At 48.7% G+C, this 20,724-nt stretch overlaps 1 protein-coding gene across 5 annotated transcripts in view; it reads left to right on the plus strand.

The window, feature by feature from the left end:
* Window positions 1-15,442, plus strand: part of Strump (WASH complex subunit strump) — a 164,710-nt gene extending 149,268 nt beyond the window's left edge. For all 5 annotated transcript variants that reach the window (XM_077691422.1, XM_077691425.1, XM_077691421.1 and 2 more), the window contains one exon: window positions 15,288-15,442. In XM_077691422.1, the coding sequence (XP_077547548.1) occupies window positions 15,288-15,344 (57 nt within the window). In that variant the 3' untranslated portion in view covers window positions 15,345-15,442. The remainder of the gene's footprint in view (window positions 1-15,287) is intronic.
* The last annotated feature ends 5,282 nt before the right edge of the window (window positions 15,443-20,724 follow it).

The raw sequence follows: 20,724 nt of genomic DNA on the forward strand, positions 1-20,724 counted from the left end.
AGCGCACCTGGAATTTCGCAGAAAACCAGCTCCTCTCTCACACGCCACCACCACATCAAATATCCTCGCAGCCTTGGGTGAAAAAATTTTCTCAACTTGCGCCACGGTCGCTTCAAGCAACGGAGGAAATAATGAAATCGGCGCACGGGGATGTCACCGAGATAGCGCGAAATCGCCAAAACGGACCGGGTTATGCACGCCGCTGGCCGCGCCTGTCAAACCATCGGATCGAGTGGAGGAAAAAAAAAACAATTCTAAGCGGGCTTTGTTTGTGTGACGGGGCGACTTAGGCCTAGGGGTTGGCCGAACGATGGCCCCGAGGACTAGGGACGAAGACCAAGTGCATTGCCAAGAGTGCCTGCGCTGGTGCTACTTGGGAGAGACCGAGTTTGAGCATGTGGCCGACGCTAAGAAGGCGCCCTTCGAATGTAGGCCTTGCGAACGAACAAGACAAGGCTTCGAGCGACTCGAGAAGCAGTGTAATGCTAAGGTGGAGGAGCTGGAGGGGTACCTAAGGGAGGAGAGAGAAGCGCGGATGGCTCTCGAGGCGCGGGTTGCCGAGCTTGACAAGGCGGGGCAGGCGAAGACCACCCAGTTGGTGCGCACGATGGCCAAGCTAGGCGAAGCGCGAGAAAGGCAGGCCCAGTTGGAAAAGCGGGTGGAAGAGCTCGTCACTCCGGCGGTAGGAGACGATGTGAGTGCGCGGCATCAGCACGATTAGCGGCACGCCGGCAAGAACGCAGAACCCCAGGGAGCGACTGATGCTGCGCGCAAGAGCGGTGTCCGTCAACGCCGAGCGGACTCGGGTCGCAAAGAAAGCACCGAGGCTTCGCCGGAAAGTGGTGGATCGCCAGCCAGGTCGTTTGCTGCCGTGGTCAACCACAGTAGACCCCGAACACATGCAAAAGGGCCTGTTAAAGGCGAGAGGAGGCGCCAAGTCATAGTTGTCGGCGACTCCAACATGGCCAGGGTGGGAGAGGTGATTAAGGGGAGGGTGGGAGACGACGAACGCGTGAAGGTGAGTAAGCTTCCCGGAAAAAGAGTCGGGGAAGTAATGCAACAAGCAAAGGGGCAACTGTGGGATAGAATGGAGGACCGCAGCTTGGTAGTGATAAGGGGGGGTGTGAACGATGCGTTGCAGGGACGCGGGGGAGGGTTCGCAAAGCAGATTGCGAAGGGGGTCACCGAGCTGAGGGCGGTCTCAGAGGATGTGCAGATTGCGGTTTGCACGGTGCCGGAGGTGCAGAAACCAGGGGTCCACTAGAAAGGGCGGTGGTTGCGGCAAACAGGGAGCTTTGGACCCTGGGTAAAACGGTGAAGTTTGAGGTGGTCAACCTGAACTGGGACCTGGTCTGTGCAGGCCGCAACGGGGCGTTTGTGTTCGACGGCATACACTTCAGTGGCCGTCTAGCTGAGCCTGTAGGGCACCGACTGGCAGCCCGCGCAGTGGCTTTTTTAGGGGGGCCCCGAACGTTCAAGAAGAAGGAGGACTGAGTGGAGGCGGTAACAAAGGTCAGGAGGGAGGGGGCACTGATGCACGGCGGTGGTAACGTAAAGCAAAGAAAAGGAAAATAAACCGTGGAACTAAAATTAGTTATATAAACATGCAAGGCGGCCGCAAGCAGGAAAAAGGGATTGAGATACAAACCCAACTCGAGAAAGAAGAAATTGACGTGTACGCCCTGACTGAAACCCACCTGAGAGATATGGAGGAGCCACCAGTGATGAATGACTACGTATGGGTGGGGTGCAACAGGGCAGCGGGAGAGAGGAAAGGTGGGGGCGTGGGCATGTTGATTAGGCGAGGAGGGAATTGGCAAAGGGAGAATCAGGGCTGTAAGGAGCACTTATGGGTTTGTGGAACGGTGGGTGCAGGGCTTCCATTCTTGCGCCAAATGCGCCAATTTGCGCCAAGGCAAATTCTGTGCTCCAAACTGATATAAACACAAAATATTGCGCCAGTGTGCTCCAAAATGACTGCCTGCATTTTTTTGTCAGTTGTTACCGCCCCCTGGCGGACCAAAACAGCGCGAGAATGGCGGGCCTTGTATGCTTGTAGGCGTGTAGGCATTGCTCTTCGGCGCCATTTGTTGAATTTGTCACAGGTACCACTCGGTACAACGTTTATAAATACTTTTTCACCAGTTTCGAAACTGAGCCTTCCAAAGCGGGCGCGACTTTACCCTAGGTGCTGAGAGGGCGCTCCGGTCGCGAGTTGCGCTGTGTCGGCGGCTGCGGCGGCAGCGTTGACGGCGTGCGCGGCCGGTCCACTGGGCTGAAAGTTGCGGCCGCGGTGTAGTTGCGTCTCTGCCCTAAAAGTTTCTTCTTTCCGCTTGCGTTTGTCTTCGCCCTTGTGCGAGAAACTTGCGTTTTCAGTGCATTCGATTTGGGATGCTATTGAACGGTACAGCCGCGGGTGAAAGCATTTCGTGACTCCGTCAACATGCTGTGTTTTCTTTCATGTGCTGTGCTTGGTGCAAAGTTGTCATTGAACACTTGCAGTCTTTTAACTTGGGTCGTGCCACAGCCAACATTTTGGTTGACTGTATTGAAAAAAGTGTTGCCGACCTGCCAAGGAACAAGTTCCTTTGTTTTTTTAGTGACGGCCCTAACACTATGAAGAGTGTCAAAACAAAGCTGAAGCAAGGAGTCTGTCCGAATCTTTTGGACATCGGTGAGTGCAACTTGCATAAAGTGCACAATGCCTTCGGCACAGGCCTCAACTCTTTCGGCAGTGATGTCGAGCTCATGGTGTTAGATGTATATTACTACTTCAAGCATGCCGTTCGATCATCGAACCTCAAGGAACATCAAAAAGAGCTGGGAATACAAGAGCACGTTTTCCTTGGACACGTCGGCAACAGATGGCTGACTTTTCAAGACAGCTTTGAACGAGTAATTGAACAGCATGAAGCACTAAAGGCGTACTTCAACACCCAGACCGATTCTCGACCATCGGGTGCTGTGCTCAAGACTAGACTGGTAGCTGCGCTTGCTGACAAGAAGATGCTGGCCAAGATGCTGTTTCTGCGGAACACTGCTGAAATATTTCTAGTATTTCAGGCAAGTTTTAAGAAAGATGAACCGCTGATTCACATTGTGTACTGCGAGTGTGTCAATCTCGTGAAGAAGTTGCTGAGCCGCTTCGTAAGACATGAAGTGTATGCTTCTTTGTCTTGATGTGGGTGCAGCGACTGGTCTAAACAAGCCCCCGAGATTGGTCTAGACACAGAGAGAGAGATAAAGGCTTGGGATCCACAAGAAAAGGAAGCCTTCAGGACTGGTGCTCAAGCTTTATACATTGCGACGGCCATGCATCTCATCAAGCAGCTTCCACTTGACAACAAGTTGCTTCTTCACTTGCGCTTTCTGGATCCATCTAGCCACCTGACCATGGAAGAAAGAGTACAGTCATTGAAGTACGTTGCAGCTTGTGTTCCGCATATTGTCAAAACGGAACAGGTGACTTGCTTTATTGGCGAATGGCATTCGCTTCATTGCCGGCCTGTAGTTGATGGGGCATCATCCCACAGTTGACGGCTACTGGGCTTCACTGCTGGCCACCGACTCCGCAAAATACCCTCTCCTCTCAGTGCTTGTGTGTGCTATATGCTACCGCTTCCCCACGGCAATGCCGATTGTGAAAGGGGATTCAGTGAGAATAAGCATATTTCGTATAACCGGTCACGCTTGGCTATCACAACCATCAATGGGATCCGCCAAGTCAAGAGCTATTTGAAGCGCTACGAAAGCGAGCCTTCCCATGTGCAACTGACGAGAGCTGGTCAAGTCAGTCAGAAATTCACACAAAGCCTACGCGGAGCGCCTAAAACGAGAAGCAGAAGACCGGGAGGCACAAAAAAGAAAACCATCGCCTGCTAATCAGTCCACTCTTGAGAAAAAGCGGAAGCTTTGTGACGAGAAAGAAAGGATTGAAAAAGTACTGGACTCGTCAAAGGCAATGCTTGAAAGGGCCCAGGGGCTCATCAAGTCTGGTGTGACTAGGAGGAGCATGGTTGATGATGATGGCTTGGTGGCTGCCCCTTTGTATCGGGGGGACACTCCTGAGGGCATATAATCCCCCGGCGCCCTAGCCTCAAGAGTTTTGTTAGTCGGATGATGTTGAATGTGGCCAGGTGCTACTTTCTGAGGCTAATTCTAGCCTTGCCGAGAACATGGCCAAGCTGGCAGCTGTCAATGTAGAATTGCAGAAGCTCTAGAATGCGGTGCAGTGGGGTCATCAGTTTCATTTCAAATAAACAAATTGTGATCATCTTCTGACTGTGTTCAGTGTCCCAATTTTAGGCATTTACTAGTTTTTCCTAAGGCAGCATTTCATTCTCGATGCAACCCATTGTTACTTGCGATTTCCCTCCCAAAAAACCCTCCTATATGTCTCTATACAATTCATAATTTATTGCTCCAAAGTGCTCCAAAACTTGTATTTGGCTGCTCCAAAAGTGATCCAAAACCTAAATATTTGTGCTCCAAATTGAAATTAGTCAGTAGCACCCCTGTGGGTGGAAAAAAGACACGGTTGGGAGTGGCCTATCTGTGGACAGGGAATGACGCCAGAGAACAAAATAAAGAGTTGGTGGACTGCCTCAGGAAGGACATAAAGAAATTTAAAGAATCCGGCGAGGTGATATTAGTAGGCGACTTAAATGCCCACATTGAGGATCTAGATGGATATACGGACTATAACGGCTCAATGGTTCTAGATATGTGTGAAGAACAGCAACTAGTAATAGTTAACCGGGAGCATAAATGCGACGGGCAGATAACGTGGCAAAGCGGCAATAGACAGTCTTGCATAGACTATGGCCTGGTCTCGGAGCACACGTACGAGCGGTGGAACCAAATGACGATAGATGAAGAAGGAGAAAACAGCCTGGGCAGCGACCACAGGCGTATAATCCTGAAATTTTACAGTGGAGGGGCTAGGCAGGAAACACCGGAGGTTGGGCGCCCGAAATTGAGCAAAAAGCAGGTAGCAGACATTGTCAATAGCATCGAAAGAGAATTAGAGGCCGAGCCCACGAAGGTGTGGGAATATGACGAGGTTGTGAGTTGTATACAGAAGGAAATATACAAAGTAAGGAAACAAAACCGCTGGAGGGGTAAAAGGAAACCACGAAGCTGGTGGGACAAGGAAATTAAACTGGCTATTGAAGAGCGACAACGGGCTTCTAGATTGCACAGAAAGGCAAAACAAATGGGATATCAGGATGAAGAGGTGTAGTTACGGTGGAGCCGATACCGAGAAAAGAAATTTGAGGTGCAAAAACTAGTACAAGCAAAGATTAAAACTGCGAGTGAGAAATGGGTATCAGGTATACGTAAGATGGATAAGAGCGCCCCCCAAAAATTCTGGAATCATTTGAAAGCATTGGGAACAACTACTAAATAGGTGCAGACTCAGATACAGGACGGGGACGGTAACGTTCTTCTGGGGGACAGTGCATTAAAATACCTACATGGAGTCATAGCAAATACTTTCGGCCAAACACGTGAGATATCGGCTACCCGGACACATGTGGCCAATAGAAGAGCGACAGATAAAGAATTTAATATCGAATTTTTGGACTGGAAAAAGGCATAACACAGTGTTCCCAAAAGTACGGCAACAGGACCGGATGGTATCCCAATAGAGATTATCAACCATTTGGGGCCAGCGGGAAAGACGCACTTGTATAGAGCCATCGAGCGCGCTATAAAAAGCACAATGAGTTTGATTTATAAAGGCAAGGGAGAGAAGGACAAGGCGAGCTTGTACAGGCCGATTACAGTCACATCAGTGCTCTATAGATTAGCGATACAAGCCATCAAAGTCGAGTTGTTGAAGTGGGTGGAAAGTAACGGTATTTTAGGGGAACTGCAAAATGGATTTAGGCTGGGTCGACGCTTAGAAGACAATATTTTCATAATAACCCAGACCATCGAAATTTCGGCAGCACAGGGCAGACCAACATGGCTACTGTTTCTGGACATAAAGGGAGCCTATGACAACGTGGATAGAGGATTGCTGTGGCATATACTGGAAGAAGAGGGGATTGGGTCAGATTTTGTGGGGCTGCTAAGGGCAATATATGAGGATAACAAGGCGCATATTACATGGGAAGGGCGTACAGGCACAGAGCCCGTATACATTCGAAGAGGTTTAAAGCAGGGGTGCCCCCTTTTGCCATTGCTGTTCACACTGTACATTAGAGGAACGGAAAGACGATTGGAGGAGAGTGGATTAGGCTTTGACTTGTCGTACCGAAGCAATGGAGAGTTGGTGGAGCAAAGGATTCCGGAATTGATGTACGTGGACGATATAGTGTTGCTGGCAGATAATGCGGAAGACCTTCAAAAACTGGCCGACATTTGTGGTGATGAGGCAACGTACCTAGGCCTACATTTTAACCCACAGAAATCTGCAGTCATGGTGTTCAACGAGGAAGCTCATACAGCACCAATAAGAATTCAACAGGAGGCCATACCATTAGTAAATAAGTACAAATACTTGGGGATCTGGCTGAATGAAGGAAAAGGCTACCTGAATGCCCATGAAGAACACCTCAAACTGAAAGGGAGACGAAATGCAGCAGTAATGAAACATAGAGCACTTTGGGGTTACAATAAGTACGAGGTAGTGCGAGGCATCTGGAAAGGGGTAATGGTGCCGGCGCTCACGTTCTCTAATGCCGTATTATGCTTAAAGTCCGATATCCTGTCGGTACTGGAGGTTAACCAAAAGGCAGTCAGCAGATTAGCACTGGGAGCTCACAGTAAGACTACAAATGAGGCGGTACAAGGCGATATGGGTTGGGCTTCATTTGAGGCGAGGGAAGCGCAAAGTAAAATATGTTTTGAAATGAAATCGAGGCTTCGACAGACGCCCGTCTGGTCGGGAATGACACTGAAGTACATAATAAAGAATACGCCGACCACCAGAGAAAATAAAACAATGACGTTTCGGCACCCCGAATGGGAGCCTTGTTCACACTACGTTAAAAATACGTTTCATTCAAATACGTTACGTTCAAAATACGTTTTGAGGAGCGGCTGAGACATTTAGATGAGAAGAACTGGGCAGCCAGAGTGCACAGGTACATGTACCTTAAAAGTGTGGACACCCAATGGCGGAAGAGGACGCGAAAGCTGGCGACTAAATATATCTTGACCGCGGCAAATAAACAAGGGGGGGCAGTTAAAAAGCAAGTGAAGGAAACAGAGACGCTCATGTGGAAAGAGAGGATGGAAAAGAAGGCATCGCTGGGAATCTACAAAGCAAGCAAAAAAGAGATCCGGAAAGAGAACTTTTATGACAACAATAAAGGTAGTGCGTTGCTCTTTGAGGCGCGGGCTGGCTGCTTGAGAACTCGAACTTACATGAGCAAATATTCGTCCCAGGATGAGACGTGTTGTAGGTGGCAGAAACAAAGTAACAATCGACCACATAGTAATAGGATGCCAAAAGATTCAGCCGGATAGAATTGGGGGGAAAGTCCTACTTCCTGAGGCACTGGGCTTTGCAATAGATGGAACTGGTCAGCAGTAGGTATTACTAAGCAGCGGCTAGAGTATTGGTGGAAAAAAAGCAGGGAAGTCGATAAAATAACAGCCCATCCAGGGGTAGCGGCAGGGCAGAATTAAAAAGAAATCCGAGTTGAGGGACTAAATTTAAATTCAAACTACTAAGATAGGCTAGATGGCGCACGCCATCACCCCGATTCAAAGGGGAGGCCTTTAATCATCATCATCATCATCGACAGTTGCATTCGTCGTGCGAAATCATACCATTTTCAAGCACTGCCCTGGCCTTCGCTTAGAAACAACAACAACAACAAAACGGCGCGCTTGCTTTCGTCGTTCGGCCTGCTTCGGGTCTGCGGTTGTAGACGTGAACAGTGCACCCGGAATTTCGCAGAAAACCAGCTCCTCTCTCACACGCCACCACCACATAAAATATCCTTGCAGCCTTGGGTGAAGGCACGAGGTCGCGGGTTCGATTCCCGGCCGCGGCGGCCGCTTTTCTGATGGAGGCGAAAAGCAAAAACGCCCGTGTGTACGAGATTTCGGCGCACGTTACAGATCCCCAGGTGGTCAAAATTAATCCGGAGCCCTCCACTACGGCGCGCCTCATCGCCTACGTTGCGTCGGCGCGTTAAACCCCACAATCAATCAAATCAAATCAATCAGCCTTGGGTGAAGAAATTTCCTCAACTCGCGCCACGGTCGCTTCAAGCAACGGAGGAAATAATGAAATCGGCGCACGGGGATGACACCTAGATAGCGTAAAAGCGCCAAAACGGACCGGGTTATTCACGCCGCTGGCCGCGCCTGTCAAACCATCGGACAGTTGCATTCGTCCCGCGAAATCATATCGTCTTCAAGCACTGCCCTGGCCTTCGCTTCGAAACAACAACAACAGCAGCAAAAAAAAAAAAAAAAAAGGCGCGCTTGCTTTCATTGTTCGGCATGCTTCGGGTCTGTGGTTGTAATCCGGCTGCACCCGGAATTTCGCAGCGAAAACAATGCTGGCTACTCGTTACGACCAGGCATTCTCAAACACACGAATCACGCAGAGGAAAACACCGTCCACACGAACGTTCTTGCCAGCACCACGCCGCAAACAACGTTTCGCGTCGGGAAACGTGCTGCCCGCGCGGCGGAGTGCAACCATCGCCGCCGTCGCGCAGGTAGCGCCGCTGCGCGGTTCAAGGCTCTGTGAATACACCCTATTCGCCCCAAGCGCAAACACAGTCGGCCCCTGGCGGCGGCGGGACGAACCGCTCCTAGTGTGGATGGCGCTCTCGCGTCGTCTGCTTTTTCATGTTGCGTGCGGCGCAAGACGCGTGCTCCACACTACAAAACAGCCAATATGTGTGCTCGTTTGGCAGTAAGCAATGACATAGTTACCTCTGCTTGCGCATTTCCTCTAGAAACGCAATAATCAGCAGCCGTTGAGGGTTAATGCGCTGGTTTAATTCCACGAAACATCTTCGCCCTGGTCACCGCTTGAGTGTGAAACTTGTTGTAAACATTGCTTCCACACATTGCACTTTTCTTATTGTTGAGTGCAGTCGTCTGCCGTTTCGGGAACGTCGAAGGGTGCTTTTTGAAGGTGGCGTGGTGATTATTTAAAGGATAAAAGTTTAGTACGCGAAACGGGTAAGCAGCGACAAGACCTGTGCATACGCGTGCAAATTCCGCACCCTTGTATACAAAGAAGAAACAAACAAAAACATTTACACTGCACACGACCCGTGCACTATCGCCCATACATTATGGGACACGTATTTCACACCCGCAAGCGCCTGTGTGATCGTGTCCTTCCCGTACCTTTCCTAAAATAAATACCATTTTTGGACAGTCGTTGTTTATACTGAGGAGGAGGAATAAACATTTATTCAACTGTATCGAGTTGCTAATTTTACGTATTATTTAAAATACGTTTCTATGGTTGCGCAGGAGTATTTAGGGGGGATTTTTCGGTGAAATTAAGCAGTTGTGAGTTTGCGTCTGTCATATGTGGTATTTCGTGTGTCATTTTCATATATATCATTTCCAAATCCGACATGAATCACCTTGTCCAGAAACGTGTCTCACTCAGCATAACCAAATGCCTAATATGGTCACGTCTTAACCTCTTAAGGTGGACGTAAGTTTAAAGAAAGAGGGGAAAACGGGTAATATAATGCGCGTTGTTGCCCACATGTGTGAGGGGTGTGTGCCCGCTGTTTTTTTTTATTTTTTCCCACAATGCTTGCTTTCAATACAATTTTGAAAAAGGCGAGCCACAATTCCTGGACAATACCGGACCAAAGGGTGGTTAATCAGTTTTTAAAATACGTACTGCTTTTTCACCGCTACAGATCACGACGCCTAGTGTAGTTTCGATTGTAGGTAATACTGATAACTATAGTTTAACTATAGTTTAACACGCGTTCTCTTCTCGCTGCTCTTGCAAGTTGGCAGGACCCCCCCACCCCCCTTACCGAAAAAAAAACTGAATGCACAGAATTTTATTTTTTAACCAATCCTCAAGAATTACATGCCAAGACAAAAGCGCTATTCAGTTTACAAAACAAAGTAGTTACTGGGAACCCGTTGCGCTGATTCGCAACGAGAAATAAAAAGGAAATGTTTTACTACATCTGCAACAGCGCAACTTCATTTATTGCCATCTTTAGGGTTTGTAAGTGACCTTATACGCAAGAATGCAAACACATCTCGCTGTTGCAGGCACCTGTTAGATTTTAAAAGGAACGCAAATGGTCAACAGAGCAGCCGCAACAGAAAACTTGTGCTCACTGTGAGGTCCCAGAAGCTTGGTTTGCACACTTTGCGAAAACCTAGCTAAACATGAGATGTTGATTGTACTGCGGCATTGACAATTCATTTCGCAAGTTCACTTGTGATGAAAGCCGTAAATAAGTGATCCGAAACCGTTATTCATCAAACCTTCGGTCAGAGTCGTTAAAATTTCATTTAAAAGACCCGTTAGAGCGGTTACATTTATATCTCTGCGCTGATCAAAATTCAGTAATGTATGTTGCCTTTTGAACACAAAAAATATCGTAAGCTCTTAGAAAGAATTTCGGGGCAGTTTAGTAGTGTTATCATTTCAGGGCATCCCACAAATGCAAGAATGCGTCATTGCCGTTGTAAGCTGAATTTCAGAGATCGAGGCTTCCTGGTTTGTTTCTATTTATGCTTTTATTGAAGGCTCAAAGCCATGGTCTGGAAAGATCGAGCTTGCTACGAGCCACAGCATGCAAGTTCATTGTGACAATTACGGCCATTCTGAGATTCCCGATGAGTCGTTGCTTTTTTTGGCGTAGTAATGAAAACTGACTGCCGCCTCCAAGCTATACACCATTTTCCATAAACAGCCGGGAAAGGAGGAAAATACTCTCAAACCAGTTCTTTCGGCGGCCGACCAGCGTTGCCTGAGCGCGCTGGGCTGCTAACATCGCTCGGCGCGTTGTGCTCTGCTGCGTAGTTCAGGAGTATTTCGCACCACGTGCTTAGTTTTTGCGGAACTTTCAACTGTTTTAGCCAATGCTGCGATGCCGTTCAAGGCGCAAACGTCGCTTGGTCAGCACTGCGCGGTGGTGGGTTATTGAACAGCCAGAAAAAGCGAGAAACAGTCGCTGACAGCACGCATGTGCACGACACTGCCTGGAGAAAATGCAGTGCGGTTGCGGCGTGTTTTTGCGGCATCGCTTCCCAACGCACGCCGAGTTGAGATATCGGTGGATTCCGTTGATAAATCGCAACGACTTTGTACCAACGGCCAACTCCAGGGTTTGTTGGGTGCACTTGGACGGCAAGCAGACGGAGCAAAATCCATTTATCACACGCAAAGCTGCGACAGGGAACGGAACCCCCTGAAATGTTAGAAGCAACTTTATCCTTTACAATACAGCATTGATTGGTTGATTGATTCATTCATTCATTATGGTGTTTAACGCCCCGACGCTTCATGGGTGATGAGGCGCGCCGTAGTGGAGGGCTGCGGGTTAATTTTGACCACTTGGGGATTTTTCACGAGCACCGATACAATACAACACTACAATAACTTCTGGTTCCTTGTAGTAAATTTAAACTGCCATATATTGTTTGGTCATTACAGCCGATTGGCATTAAACAATACCCTTTTCATCTAATCTAACCTTTAAAATCACAGCGTTTTGTTTACTTTTTTTCAGGCCAACGCATTACACTGCCAGATGATATGAAAGGATAACTTTCTCCATCGCACACTGCTGGTCGAGGATAAGCAGGCAGATGTGGAAACGCAGCTCGAGATACGCGTGAACGCTGCACTTGGAAAATAGCTCAACCTGTTCACAACGCGGTCAAAGGAAAAGCTTCTAATCCTTTTGCGTTGCCACGGAATCTAAAGTATTACAATTACAAAACAGTTACTGCTGGTCGCGTAAAGCATTTGTGGTGCAAGCAGCGGTTTCACAAAGGTGGGCACCGAGCGACAGGCCACATGCGCTGCGCAGAGTTAGGTCAATCATGATCACGATCATGATCAACCAATATTAACTCGCCCGAACGTCAACCGTTTTGCTCAACCTTCGAATAGTAATTTGACTGGTTGTGCGGTCGTGTTATTTTCCGCCCGTGAAATGTCGTGTTCCGCCCGGTCGTGTTAAATTACCGCCCGGTAATTTCGTTTCGTCAGTAACCGTCATAAGTCTAGTTAAGAAAGATTATATTGCATTGCAATGTCAACAGCGTAGCAATCGCCTCGTCGAAAATCCATCGCGAGCACGGACCACCGTGACCCACATATGCTGTGCGCGCTCCGCATTCGACGTCCGCGCTTCCGTAAACATGACTAATCGGTGAACATAACAAGCACGGTGGCATTGAAAAGACGTATTTACTCCCCGATATCGATTTCTATGTCAGTCGGTGCCATACCGGTCCGTTTGCATCGCGGAACTGCGGAGCACCACCGGCACCACCACCACACTGCTACTGCTGCTCGCAACAGCCGGGGTCGGAATTTCCCGCTCTGTCAGCAAATTAGGACCTAAAATCCGTCCGCAGATGATGAAAACAAAACAGAACACACATACACAAGCACTGCAACCGTTAACTTAACGCCAAACCACTACAGTTCACTCGGTAATGCACGGATACCGAGCAGACGCACGCAAAGAACGGCGCACCAACGTTTTGCGGCGCACTTAACAGCCCAGCGCGGAGGTTTCGGCGGTCGCTTCATAGACGGCGCTAGCGTCTGGTCAGAAAAAGCAAATGGCGGCGCCCACCTCTAGCAAGGAAAATGGTGTATACATTGAACGTTGAGGAACCGAACCACAGCGCGACTCTGTCGCCACCTACATGTCGAGCTCGCGGCGAATAGGAATGGAATTTAACAACAGGTGTGATGATGCGTTAATGCTGCACTTTGATGGAAACATCATATCTTATGTGCATGCAACCTTTCCCTGAAGATTTTACAATTATTGGTGTTTATGAGCTTGAAATACCGTATTTACTCGCATAATGAACCCACTCGCGTAATGAACCCTCGCCCCACTTTTAGATGCGACGCTGAGAGGAGCATCTCTTGCCGGCTTGCCCGTCTTCTTTTAACCCCCTTTTTACCCTCACCCAATTTTCAGAAAATAAATGTTTACTCTCGGCCCTGTCCTTCCTGCGTCGTCGTTGTCCGCGTCCGCACAGCTGCGTCTCTCCTCCGCTCACCCCCTCTCTTCTCGCCGTGATAGCGCGCCCTCTCCCCCAACATCTGTGGCGCGTGCAGTGCGGTGCGCTCTCTCACTCCGCCGGTGGGTGGCGCTGCGCGCGGCGCAAGCGCGCTGTGCGTATGTGCAGCGCCCTCTCTCTCCGCGGTCTCCTCTCCTTAGGGCGCGCTGCGCATATAAGCGGAGTGCCGCGCTCCGGCCGGTCTCTCAGTCGACGGTCGTCCGCGCTACACTTGCTCTCTCTCTCTCTTGCATTACCCGACGATTGCCCACGCAATTTGAGTAATCGACCCAACGGAAACGCAAAATGGAACCCCTTCAGCGTCGCATCACACCAGGGTTCCCGCGAGGGGAGGTGGGCGTAATTTTTTATTCTTGAGAATTTACTTTTTTGTCACTTTGAATAAAAAATGCAGCGGAGATATATTTTCATCTCAGCATGGTTGCTGATGCTGTAACTTGATATCACGCCACAGTACATGCATAAATGCTAAAAACGTATTACAACAAAAAGAAATCTCAACACTAGCCGGAGACGTGAGTGAGAATGCTGTGGCTCACAATTTAAAAACTGCATGCTTGCGGTGTGCCACCTGCTAAACACAAAAACCTTGCGCCATAAAAACATTGCGGCGTGCGAACAAAGCGCAAAACGGACTCTACACTCCTTCCCGACTCTTTGCCATTCCGGCTGGTTTTGGCGGCGTGCGAACAAAGCACTAAATGTACTCCGCACTTTACTGCTCTTGCTGTTCCGCGACTTTGCCATGACGACCCATGGTGTTGTTGTTCGGCTGTGTTCCGACCTTTTTAAATGCAGAGCATTTCTTAGCCTCGCCTCTTCCTGCGTCGGATGGCGTCCACAGCTCCGCGTCCGCAGCAGGTGCGCCTCTCCTCCTTCCCTCCTCTCTCTCAACAGCAGCTGGCGCGCGCATGCGTCGTAGTCAGCCCGTTCGCTCCGTCGCGGTCTCGGCGTAACAGGTGCGTGATAGCAGCGCGGTGGGGCGTGGAAGGGCGCGCGCTGCTTGCGCATGCGCGCTCTCCCCCCCCCCCCCCCCCCCGTACTGCTCTCCCTCTACTGCGCGCGCTGCAAATATAAAGCGGCTAGCGGTCGCTCGTGCTTCAGTCACTGCACTGCTCCTTCCTTCCTTGGTTAACGCTCGCTCCCACGTTTACTCGTGTCTGCTACTCCAGCATCACGGAAGAAGCGATGGAAGCAACACTGCCTTCAACCAGTACTGAGGCCCCAATGCTCTGCATTTACTCGTGTTCCCCTCGCGGGAAGGCGCGGTAATTTTTTTTTGTGCTCCTGGTGTGCGCCGTACGAGCTGCACAGACGGTTTTAAACTGAAGGTGGTGGAGCATGCGTTGATGCACATGGAAACCGCGCAGCTGGGCAGCATTTCAGTGTTGACCCACTGCGTGTACGCTACGGGTGAAAGCAAGGTTTTTGGTCAGTGAACAAGGATCGTCGGGTGTTTCGTGGGCCCAAAAAAGGGAAGTTTTGGGTGTGAGAAAAGAAGTTTTGGAGTGCCTTGACGGCACGGAAGACTGTGCGCTGTGGGCCGACTACGAATGTGAAGCCGCAAGCGACTTCAGTGAGGAGGACTGCTCCATGTGAAGTAGGAAGGGCCACTGGCATGTTCAGAAAATAAAAAAGAAATTCCATTACATAATCACCCAGGTGTTTTTACGGTAATGGTAAGGCTCTGCCTCGCTTCTCTTAGCAACTTTATTGTGTGGAATTTTAACTTTTAAAAAATTTGTTGCAAATTTTTTCCCGCATAATGAACTCTCCCCCCAAATTCATGCCGAATTTTCTGGAAAAAAGGTGGGTTCATTACGCGAGTAAATACGGTATTCTGCAAAATCTGAACTTTAATTATTGTTGTGGTGGTGACCTTTCTGTAAACCTGTCCGGGCTATAGTACTTATTATTGTGATGGGGACCGTTTGAAGTAAACCTGTCTTGGCCATAGTGTTCACAGGATGGCTCTATATTGTCATGAAAGGTGGTGCCCGAAAGCTTACTGCTCATCTAACCCAAGTTTTTATCATGTTGTGCAGGTGGTTCTCAACCATGTTCCTGGCTACATCTTAGACCAGTTTAGGTCAACATCCTAGCCTGCTGGAGACCTGTTCAGTGGAAAGCTATTCTAGACGCTCAACTGAGCGGGGGTCCTCTAGTGCTGATGAATTTGGAATAAACACTTATGTACAGATCCCCGCTTCCTTGTCTCATATCTAAGTTGTGACAAGCTAAATGAGATTAAATTCATTTGTTTCACTGATAAAGTAGTAATGGCGCAATCACTTGGAACCGCGAAAATTCATACCATCTGAAATTCATGTTGCGAAATGGAGAACACCCAGCGAACAAAAGAAGGGGGGGGGGGCAGAAGGGCACTCGGTAACTCTACGGCGTATGGCTAAAAGGAGGGAGGCTTATCCCGCCTTTTCATTGGCCCCTAAAACGTGACGTCACAAATCATGCAAACTGCCCCTACAACGCTTTAATTTAATTTAATTTTTTTATTTATGTACATACTGCAGACCTTTCATAGGTCCAAGCAGGACAGGCGCTTTACAACAAGACGCAAAAAAGAAGAACATAAACAACCATGCACAATAAACATGAGAACATCAAGTAAGGGAGTTAACACAACGGGATTGAATATCAGCGTTCCAATCATTTATCGTTTGGGGGAAAAAAGAGAACTCGAACAGGTCTGTGCGAGCGAAATATGGCGTAAACTTTCCTGGGTGATAGTGGCGTGTAGACCTTCTTGACAAAGGAATTAAATAGTTACTGGGGTCTAGCCCAAGCTTTATGTTGACGACAAGAGAGGAAATCTAAACGGAGTTTCTTCCGACGTGCCTGAAGTAATGGAATGTTATTATCACGCAGTAAATCTGAGGGGGAATCGTAAGGGAAAAATTTAGAATATATGAACCTGGTGGCCTTCCTTTGGATTTTTTTCAACTTACTGATGTTTGAAGATGTGAACGGGTCCCAAATTATACATGCGTACTCGAGTTTTGGTCTAATCAAGGAATAATAACTCAACAGCTTAACATTAGAGGGTGCGGCTTTAAGTTTGTCTTAAAAAACACAGCTTACGAAACGCAGATGAACGTACATTGTCAATGTGCTCGTTCTATGATAAAGTATTCGTTAATGTCAAACCCAAATATTTTACAGAAGTGACCTCTTTCATTGCTGATGATCCCAACTTGTAGTTAAAGCTTAAAGGCGCTTTCTTGCGTGTAATGCGCATTATGACACTTTTTTCTGTGTTTAAAACCATTCCCCGGCGGGAACACCAATCACCTATTCTACCGAGACTTTTAAGACAGGTTTTCTTGGTCACTTGGAGAGCTGATGTTACAAACCGGACACAGTCGTCCACGAATAACCGCATTTCCACACCAGGGCAAGCTTCATATACGATATCATTCACAAAAAGTAAGAAAAGCAATGGTCCCAAGACGCTTCCTTGGGGAACGCCAGAGTGAACTGGAAGAAAGTCAGATTTTTCATCGCCGAGCAAGACAAATTGCTTACGATTAGATAGGTAGTCCACTATCCATGAGATAATAACATTAGAAAGTCCAATATTCCTTAATTTTCTGATTAAACTGTGATGGGGAACCTTGTCGAAGGCTTTTCTAAAATCCAAAAATATTGCGTCAATTTGGCCATTGCAATCTAGTACCGAAGCGAAGGAGTAACAGAGACTAATTGTGTGGATGTGGAATAGCCTTTCCCAAATCCGTGCTGATGCCCGGTTAGTACAGAGTTACGTTGGAGAAAATCGCTTATGTGGTTGGCAATAATGTGCTCCATTATTTTCGAACATGTAGATAATATAAAGATATGGGTCGGTAGTTATCTATTGAAAACCGGCAGCCTTTTTTATCCACGGAAGTCCACGGAAAAGTTTGAACTTGACGCACACCAAGACCCCCCCTTCGCAAGCTCTATACGCCTCGAGCTTTGCGATCGCTGCGCCTCCTGCAGCCGTTTCTCCGTGGCGCTTGCGGGAGGCGCGCTGCGTGCCTGATAGTAGCTCATGCAGTGTTTTGGTTTTCTTTTGATTTTTCTTCCCTTTTCGCGCACGAAACAACTTGTTAAGGTGATGTCTGTAAGCAAATAGTACATTTAGGGTAAAGTCCCTCGATCGGCGTTTAAAGGAGTACTGACACGAAATTTTTATGTTACGTTTTTTTCGCTGCTATGCGTGCCTACCAGCCCACTAATCATAGAATGACAGATTAGACGGTCGAGCGCAGCGTAAACATTCATTTACGGCGTCGTTTATTCGTGCCAGTTTCGGTTTCGACAAAAAAACGCCGAGCGGCCGCCATGACAGCATGTATGACATGGCGTCACCATTCTTGCCGTATCGCTGCCTCTCTGGAAGCGCGCGCTAGCGAGCGCACGCGCGCGCCCAGACCGGCCGAGGTCTTCGCCGTCCCCACAGGCCCGGGCAGCATGACGTCAGTCCCAAAACCATGACGTGTACACACGCCCTAGCAGCGCGTGCCAACCACAGCCAGCGCGTCAGCTTCGTCACGGGAGCCCCGACGTCGGCAGTTTGGGGCACGTAGCAGATGATGTCACGTCGGCCCGCTCTGGGCTTTCTCGTGCGGGCGAAGATTAAAATGGATTTTAAATATGTTTCGCTGAACGGTTGCTGTTGAAACTTGCTGGGAGATATCGCCTGATAAAAAGGAAGCATTTTACATAGTTATCTCAGCTTTGAAATTTCGTGTCAGTACTCCTTTAAAGCTGATGAAGGGACTTTAATTTAGGGCAAAAAAAATAGCTGCGTCTTGGTAGAGTGGTCGAACACCAACAAAGCTATGCAAGGACGCAGTTCTGCGGGCTTCGAGGTCGCTTTTACGGGCGTCGGCGACGGCAGTTGCATATAACCACTGTCACCTCCGAATACGAACAAGCTGATTATATTGTCGCTTCGTTGAGACCTGATAATAGCACGTGTGAGAGGTTGGTTTCGTTTTACAGCGAGGAACAACGAATGCGGCTTTGTATCGAATATATGCGTCGTAGAAAAATATCTTTCGGGGATGTGATTATTCAATACTTGATAATAGCACCAAGGAAAGTTAATGAAACCACGGAAAAATAAATGGTCTGCCAAGTCCGCAAGAAACAGAACAGCTCGTACGGGAATGAAAAAAAGAACCCAGTGCAGCTTCGGAAATGCAAACGACGTTTGAGCAAGGTAGGACTCACCGGACCAACTGTGTGCGAAATGCCCTGATATTTCAAGACACAAAGGGGTGGGGAGGGGGACACCTAACTATCGTTGTGTACAAATGCGGAGCGAAATCAAGGAATGAACGTTTTAGTAACCACACACACAAGCTGCGCGTTCACTTTGCTTTTGTTTTTCTACTTCACCTAACAGCTGATCATTCGTCGGACGCATTTTTTTAAGTATACAGTAAGTTCACAAGCGACTAAAGGTGTCGTTGGAAGAGCGGTATTTTATAAGGCCCTCTGATTTCAGTTTGTACTAGATTCTGCAGGATCGATGTGTCGTATGACGATGTTTCCAAGATGCGCGTTTAGTCGCGGACGCCGACGACTCTATAAGCCCGTCTCCGCGCTGCTCGCGGGAGAGCAGCTGGATAATCGATTGCGAGCGCTCACCTCACGGCAAGGTGACCCAGCATTGAATTTTTTCTCGCGTGCTGATCGCGGGAGATACATGTAGCAGATAATCGATTGCGAGCGCTCACCTCATGGCAAGGTGATTTTTTTCTCGCGTGCTGATGCCCGCGTGGAACTTTGAATTATCCATCGCACTTATTTCACAGAATGTTCGTGAAATTTATGCCGCACTGGCTTGTCAAGGGTAGCGACCTATATCTGAGGTATGAAGCGGAACTGGCGTGGTCAGGTACGTATGAGTGCTCCGCTACATTATGTAAGCACGCAAAACCAATTTACGTCGTATAGCCGTAGCATGACCCTTTGAAGAAATGCTTGCGGAGATAGTAAATTTCCGGGCAGTGAAATTACAATTAGCTACATGCAAATGCCGGTTTCGCGGCGCCGGACTGTGACACACGCCTGGCGCTTATAAAAACCGAATATACCACACTAAGCGTCAGAAACATTTACGCTCTCGTTAATGCACCACATTTGCTAACAGAATGACTACTCTACATAAATTACTCGACATAAATATGTATTTCCAACGCGTACAAACGGGAACGTGTCGCAAAAGCAGCGGCGACGGTGGTGAGCGGGCCGGGAACTCCCGCGGCTACTTTCGAAACGGGCCGCTAGGGGGATTTCAGTGACGCGCTTACAGGAGGCAGCGTCTTCTGCCACACGCGTGGCACCAGCCACGCCCCCCTGGCAACGGCTGCTGCCACGCGTGACGTCATAATGACGTCATAACATTAATAACAGGCGGGTAAAGCTGGCTCAAAAATGTGTCTAAACTAGACCTGTGCGCCTCCGCGCCACGCCGCCGCCGCCGTCTGTTTTGGTCGCGCCGTCTGCGCCGCCGCCGAAGTCGCGGGAATTAGCACGCCGCCGCCGCCGCCGGGCAAAATTTTCGGCGCGCCGCCGGCCCCGCGCCCCGCCTATTATTCTTTTCTTTGAGGGGAGCTGCTGAAGGGCGACTCTTCTGAAGAACGAAGGAGTATGAAAGGAAAACACGTCGCTTCGCTGGAAGTTGTCGTTTCTCCCTCTGCAAGAAATGCCTCTCTCAGAGGTGCTGTTCGTCGGGAAATAATCGCGATACACCATGCATCAACGGATGATTTGTACTTTCTGCCTGGAATCAGCTCACTCTGCTGCTCGTGTGGGGAGACTTCTAGTCCCCTTCCTTCTCCTCCTTCTCCGAATACCTTTTCTTCCCGGCCCGTCCCGTACCAATCCTCTTACATTGTATGCGTACCGCGACCTTGTTAACAAAGGATAAATGCGTGATTGCCTACCGTCTCGACGCGCTTGACTCTGAATCCTCTTAGAGCACCCCAGCTTCTCTCGCTGCCACACAAGCGCGACATCTTTCTTGTTTTAGCCGCTTTCTCAGAAACTCTAAAATGACCAGGCACCCATGTTACTCCAAGGCATCCATGGTTAAACCGGCCCACCTAACTCTCTCTGTGTCAATAGCCCTCTTTCTTTCTTCTCCAAAGGGAGCTAGGACGGAGGACAGGAGCGAACGCAAACTTCAGCCCCTCAAGCCATATTCGTTCTGCTATACAAACATGAGCAAAAGTGTTTGAGCACCTTCCTTCTTGATAAAGTCCGGTCTCTTGGCGTAATAATAACATCATCATCCAACGGGGATAAAAGTATACACTGCAAGGAAAATAAAACATTAACACAAATGTAGCGGTCGCAGAGAGACTGAGAAGAATAAATGCGGATGAAAGAGAACGACCGGAGTACACAAGTCTCCAAAATCAGTGCGCCAGCTCCTTCGCACCACTCGTCGATTCTCTCAAGGGGACA

Source organism: Haemaphysalis longicornis, unplaced genomic scaffold (genome assembly GCF_048455015.1).
Source record: "Haemaphysalis longicornis isolate Haplotype H1 unplaced genomic scaffold, Haemaphysalis longicornis Haplotype H1 scaffold_10, whole genome shotgun sequence".
NCBI classification, from domain to species: Eukaryota; Metazoa; Arthropoda; class Arachnida; order Ixodida; family Ixodidae; genus Haemaphysalis; species Haemaphysalis longicornis.